Source organism: Esox lucius, chromosome 1, assembly GCF_011004845.1.
Source record: "Esox lucius isolate fEsoLuc1 chromosome 1, fEsoLuc1.pri, whole genome shotgun sequence".
In the NCBI taxonomy this organism is placed as follows: Eukaryota; Metazoa; Chordata; class Actinopteri; order Esociformes; family Esocidae; genus Esox; species Esox lucius.
Genome location: NC_047569.1, coordinates 5,429,138 through 5,433,921, shown reverse-complemented (window position 1 = coordinate 5,433,921; position 4,784 = coordinate 5,429,138). Strand labels below are relative to the sequence as shown.

The window sequence follows — 4,784 nt, the reverse complement described above, 5'->3', positions numbered from 1 at the left end:
TAAGTAATCAACAAAAGTTGGGATACCTGTAGCAATTTTTAGCATGAACTTTCAAGGCTTAATTTACTTCCATTGTTGCAGAACTGCAGTAAGTTGTTAATCCATTACTTGTTTACTGAAAAATGCCTTTTTATAACTTATAACATTTCAGGTTATTCACTGGTCTTGAAATACATAAAGTAATATCGTGGTGAAATACTGTGGTGTTTTAAAAACAGTTTTTGCAATTACACAATTACACAAGATGTGAAGACCGTGAAACCACATGGGATCCATGCTATTAAAGGTTTCATATACTTCATGAAAACAGTGAATATTTTTATGAATTTGTTTAATTGCACTTATTCATTATTAACTTAGTTGACATGTTATGCTTGATGGCATTAATACATGAGTAAAAAGAAATGTATATAAAGACGAAAGAAACCTTAACTCTCTTCTCACCATGTTTTTCAAAAGACCCAAATGATGTCACCTCCAGGTCGTCATTAGATTTTTTGGAATATACCATAACATTTGACATGGGTGGATGTATAAGAGTAACATAATTGACCAAAATGCAGGGGATGTCAATAAATGGAGTAAAATCTTTTATTTAGCATGCAATAAATCTGGAATGTCAAGTTTACAATGATAAACGACACCATGGCATGTCTAAGAAAAGTTAATTCCACTTATTTTATGTTTGATGTCTATGTTTTTAGCTTTTTTTTTACTAAAAGTCCAGTGAATTGACTCATATCTTAATTTCTTTGATCTTCCTATTTCTGTGGCAGCCTCTGTTTCTAATTACATTTGTGTTTGGGTTTGAATGTGAGTTTGTGTGCAACTATGCATGCCTAAGTCTGGGTTTCTAACAAGATCTGAAGTCCGTGACACTCTGTTTGTTTGTATTACTCTCCCTAGCCCTCTGATCTTGGCCAACAGCAGCTCTCTAAACTGGTCTCCTATGAGGAAGTAGAACACAGGGTTGATAACGCTGTGGGCAAATGCCACAGGCCTGGTTAACATGTAAGCACCCTCTATACATTTTTGCTGGTCCAGAGACAGCCCTGCCAGGGAAAGCTGCGACATTATCCTCACATTCCGCATAACATGATACGGTAGGTACAGTATAAAAAACAAGGCTGTTGCAGCAGAGACCACTCTTAGGGGCCGGCGGAACGTTGACTTCCTGCCCTGTATCACACCCTCCTGGGCATGGAGGAGCTTGTAGATGTCGTAGGAGAAGAAACAGAGTCCCAGCAGGGGAAGCAGGTAGCCAGTCACTGTCAGCGCCAGACTATATCCAAGGGTGTAATCCACATCCCCTAGGCTCCCAAAGTCACGGCAGATGTTATATTTGTTCAGGTCCTGGACCATGTAAGAAATGAGGGGGGCAACCTGGGCATTTACTGACACCCAGGTAAGGATGGACAAGCAGACAGCCGCACGATTTGTCAGCAGAAAGTGCTGACGTGATGGGTATCGTATGAGCAGGAAGCGGTCCATGCTGACCCACACCATGAAGAGGATGGAGGAGTAGAGGTTGGTGTGCAGGATGTAACGGTTGATTATACAGCTAGCGATGTTCTTTAGGTTGTTGGCATACAGGTAGGAAAGATGTGGAAGCGTACACAGGAAGACTAGGTCAGAGACCGTCAGGTTGAACAGGTAGATATTGGTGCTCCTCCACTTCTGCAGGCAGAACACATAGCCCAGGACCACCAGGAGGTTGCCAGGGAAACCCAGGGCAAACTCTACAGCATAGGCAGGCGACAGGTAGTAGATCCGCAGCAGGTCTTTCCACTCTGTACAGTTAAACTGAATGGGGGGGGGGTAGAAATCAGAGTTAAGACATGGGAGAGGGTTTTAAAGTGTTTCATAACTAATGACATAGCAAGTGATATCATTATCTCAACACTGTCATTACCCATATTTTTTTATATTTATATTAAATTTAATTAAAAGTTTGTTATGATACTAGCTTGAGGGTATAGCCTGTGGGTAATGTTAACCTATATCACTGCAAACCATTCCATTCCATTAGTTCCTAAACAGTTATACTCACTTATATTACTCTCACACATATTAACCATTAGTAAACATAAGAGCAACATCAAATGTAATGTTTTAAATTACCCTGTGGCATGCTTTTCAACAAACTTCTCTTCATTATGTCTTCAAGGTATTGAACATGACCTTACCATAATTACTGTGTAAAACAACTGCACTTGGTTTACCTTAGCCTCCTGAGACCCGGCCATTCATGAACAGTAGTGTTGAATAACACATATTAGCTCACTGACGGGATAGAAGGGTTTTTAATAAAATTGTTGAGGGTGACACCCAGAACTAGACCTATTAGATGAGGACTTTCCAGAGGCAGAGGTAGAGGCTGTATGAAGGTGCATTGCACAGTGCAGCTGCCATAGATGGTTTATTCGGCCAGAACATGCACAAGCAAAGGATGTACAGGGAAAATGTACATCAGATGTGTCAAATGTTTCTCTGCTTAAACAAAAAGATACACTATAAGACCAGAAGTATGTGGACACCCCTACTAATTATTGAGTTCAGGTGTTTCAGCCACACTTATTGCTCACATTTGCATAATATCCAGCACATAGCCATGAAATCTCCATAGACAAACATTAGTGGTGCAATTGGTTGTACTGAAGAGCTCAGTGACTTTAAACATGGCACTGTCATAGGAAGCCACCTTTGCCATGTCAGTTCATGAAATGTCTGCCCTACAAGATCAACCCTGCTCAACTGTAACTGCTATAATTGTGAAGTGGAAGTATCTTGGAGCAACAGCAGCCATGCTACGAAGTGGTAGACCACGCAAACACACAGAGCGGGGCCGCCGAGTGTTGAAGCACATGGAGCGTATAGATCGCCTATCACTCACCAGTTCCAAACTGCCTGGAAGCAACATCAGCACAATAACTATGCGTTGGGAGCTTCACAAAATGTGTTTCCATGGTTGAGCAGCTGTACGCAAGCCTCATATCAACATGCACAATGCCAAGTGTCGGCTGGTGTAAACCACGCCACCACTGGACTCTGGAGCAGTGAAAATGTGTTCTCTGGAGGGATGAATCTGGGTGAGGCAGGTGCCAGGAAAACAATATCAACTAGAATGCATAGTGCCTACTGTAAAGTTTGGTGGAGGAGGGTCTGGGGATGTTTTTCAGGATTTGGGCTAGGCCACTTAGTTCCAGTGAAGGGTCAGCTTAATGCTACAGGATACAAAGACATTTTAGACAATTGGGTGCTTCCAACTTTGTGACAACAATTAGTGTGATTGTTACAAAGAGATATCTACTATACATGTATTGTGTGATTCAATCCCTGTATAATAGACATCGTTTTTGAAGTTAGGGGTCCTGATGTCCTCTACATAAACCCAACAAATAACAAAATGTAAAAAATAAAAAGATATGGTATTATAAATCCAAACAATTATAATGTGAAATAAAAAACATATTTGAGCAAAAATTTTCTCCCTGGGTCTCAGGAGGTTAATGTACCATATTTTCCTTATCTTAACCTGTTACTGTGTATGATGCCTTTTAAGACATTTGAAATATACTGTAAAATGAATTGGTAACACTTTCCTTTGAGTTGACACTTATTAATATGTACCTGCTATGTAAATACATATTAACTACTGTATTAAAAACAATGTACTACCGCAGGTAATTACAGAATAAGGATTTATGGGTATAGGTTATTACACTTGGAAAAACAGGAGGTATTTACAAAACATCCTGTAGGATGTTATTCCAAGGGTGTAATTACACATACTTTTTGTTTTAATAATAATACTATGTCTTGTTACACATGTAAATAAAACATTTTGGAAATACACTTTTACAGTTGGCTCTGTTGCACCCTATGAATAAGTACACAGAAGATGTTGTCTCTGTAGCTAATCCTAACATAGTTGTCACTCCTACGGATAGATGCTGATCCTCAAAACAGCCTGGCATCCAGAGTTCGGAGTTTAGAGTAATTCTACTTACAGATTGTGCAGATACACAGATATCAAGTTTGAGGTTACTTAGAAATGTCCTTTTCTATGAAAACATGCTTAAAATGAGTATGAATAGGAAATATAGCAACATTTATAGGAAATAACCATTGACATGGTTAGAAATAATGATTTTCAGTTGAAATAATACTTCTGCATGTTATGTGGCGGTGACATCTTCACCTATAATCAAATGTCTAATAAATAAAACACTGATGCAGCACAATGAATCATTTAACTGCACAAAACATAAATGTATAAAAAGCTAGATCCTTATTATGTAATGTACATTTCAAAACTGAAATGCACATTCGTAAATGCAATCCTTATTGACAACAATAAGTATAATTTAATTGAAACAACAGACGTGACCTACCATTTTCCTCTCTGTTGTGTTTGTTGTGGGGAGTGAAGCTGCTATATGTGCACTGAAAGCAGACCACTGTCTGGGTGTTTCTTCATATGTGTTAAAGCTGAGATCCACTAGGGGCCATCTATGCAGGAAAACAGATCACACTTGTGATGTCACCAAACAAAACAGTGGAATGTGCAAACCAGTATGGTTCACATATTAAGGATCATTATAGATTTTATACCATGGTGTTTTAGTTTAATTTTGTTCGATTAATTCCAGGTCATTCAAGATGGACCCTTTTCATAGAATTTAAAACATCATGCAAAAATGTAAGGAAGGATATTACACAATATGTATGGAACTGTACTTGAAACCTATGGTTACAGCTGTCCATAGATATTAAAAACATAC

The 4,784-nt window shown here is 38.8% G+C and overlaps 1 protein-coding gene across 1 annotated transcript; it reads right to left on the bottom strand.

Moving 5' to 3' along the window:
- Positions 1-457: 457 nt before the first annotated feature.
- On the bottom strand, positions 458-4,463 carry LOC105008361 (succinate receptor 1). The gene is made up of 2 exons (XM_020046293.2): positions 4,395-4,463; positions 458-1,803 (listed from the first exon to the last, which is right to left on the bottom strand). Exons 1-2 carry the CDS (start codon positions 4,395-4,397, stop codon positions 790-792), a joined length of 1,017 nt encoding a protein of 338 aa, XP_019901852.1. The 5' UTR covers positions 4,398-4,463; the 3' UTR covers positions 458-789.
- Positions 4,464-4,784: the final 321 nt, after the last annotated feature.